The sequence below is a fragment of the Camelina sativa genome, unplaced genomic scaffold (genome assembly GCF_000633955.1).
Source record: "Camelina sativa cultivar DH55 unplaced genomic scaffold, Cs unpScaffold02370, whole genome shotgun sequence".
NCBI classification, from domain to species: Eukaryota; Viridiplantae; Streptophyta; class Magnoliopsida; order Brassicales; family Brassicaceae; genus Camelina; species Camelina sativa.
Genome location: NW_010923482.1, coordinates 1 through 1,352, shown reverse-complemented (window position 1 = coordinate 1,352; position 1,352 = coordinate 1). Strand labels below are relative to the sequence as shown.

Here is a 1,352-nt window from a genome sequence, read left to right as displayed (position 1 = left end):
AAACCAAAAGTGATCATATAAGACTTTACATTGTTCTTCATCATCTCCGCTGGAATCTGAAACCTTTAGTTCTTCAATGCCTTCCATAGCAGCTGCAAGTATTATTCATTATTCATTAAGACTTACGCATTCTTCTCAATACATATTGAAACATAATGGTATCTCAAGATACCTTCAAACTCGCGTTCAATAGCTTCAAGCTTACTCTTTCTGTTTGCAGCTATAACAAAGACACAAAACAATTCACAAAAAGTACTTAAAATAGAGACTAATGGAACAGAGAAATCCGAGGAGGGGAAGTGGTGCATTACATTGTTCTTCATTTTTGTCCCCGGTGAAGTCATTGACCTTTAGTTGTTCAAGCTCTTTTGTAGCGGCTAAGGTAAAAAGATGAAACAGAAGACAAAGCAAGCTCTTAGATTCAAGATCATATCTCATTACAGAGGAAATATTTAAGACAGGTATGTTACGTAATATACCTTCAAACTCATGTTCGATTTCTTCTAACAAACTGTGTCTCTTTGCAGCTGTACCAAGTGATACAAAAACCTGTTTCAGTTAGTATAAACTATACTATGATAAGGATAAAATGGGAGTCAAGAGGAAGAGTCTTTACCTTGTGCTTCATCACTTCCTTTGTTGATTTCATTAGTCTTTAGTTGTTTCAGACTAGTTGAAGCAGCTGCAACAAATAGGAGAAGCAAAAGAACACAGGTTAACAAAAAAATTATACGTAAAGTTCCTAGAAACTAGAGTATACCTTCAAATTCGCGTTCGATTTCTTCCAGCATCTTTTGTCTCTGAGCAGCTGAAAACAAGACACATATGACATAACAACTACCTCAGCAAAAAAAAGAACTCTAGAAGAAACAAAACGTTCATAAAAATGTTTAGAAATTAAGTAAAAAAATTATCTTACATAATTCTTCATCATCCTTAGATTCAGCTTTGACACCAACAGATCCAGCTTGGTTAAGACTATTGAGATGAGCTGAAATGAATCAAGATTGACTTTTTGTCTTTAAAAGGCGTTTCTTGTTTCAAACCATAAACACAATCACTAAGAGAGATCAAATCTTGAGTTATACCTTCGAATTCAAGTTCGATTTGATCCAACAGGCTCGAACGTTTAACACTTTCATCACTAACAGATCCAACCTTAAAACACACATAACATAGACAAAAAGTCACCTTATTCTTAGAAGAAACTACTTTGCAAAAATTTCTTAGGCAGATTCATTCATCAGCTAAACGTAAAGAGGCAACACAAGCTAATTAAACCCTAACCTTAGATTCATCTGATAGAGACAGGGAAATAGTGTTCTTATCAGTCACTGTATTGTTCTTCTGGT

General features: G+C 34.5%; 1 protein-coding gene across 1 annotated transcript; it reads right to left on the bottom strand.

The window, feature by feature from the left end:
• Nucleotides 1–29: 29 nt before the first annotated feature.
• On the bottom strand, nucleotides 30–1,346 carry LOC104774317 (TSK-associating protein 1-like; the record flags this gene model as incomplete). Its single annotated transcript, XM_010498950.1, has 9 exons — nucleotides 1,288–1,346; nucleotides 1,089–1,158; nucleotides 920–991; nucleotides 761–808; nucleotides 617–682; nucleotides 480–527; nucleotides 312–377; nucleotides 173–220; nucleotides 30–92 (listed from the first exon to the last, which is right to left on the bottom strand). Coding segments are annotated over exons 4-9 (322 nt in total), but the record flags the coding sequence as incomplete, so codon positions are not given.
• Between the last annotated feature and the right edge of the window lie 6 nt (nucleotides 1,347–1,352).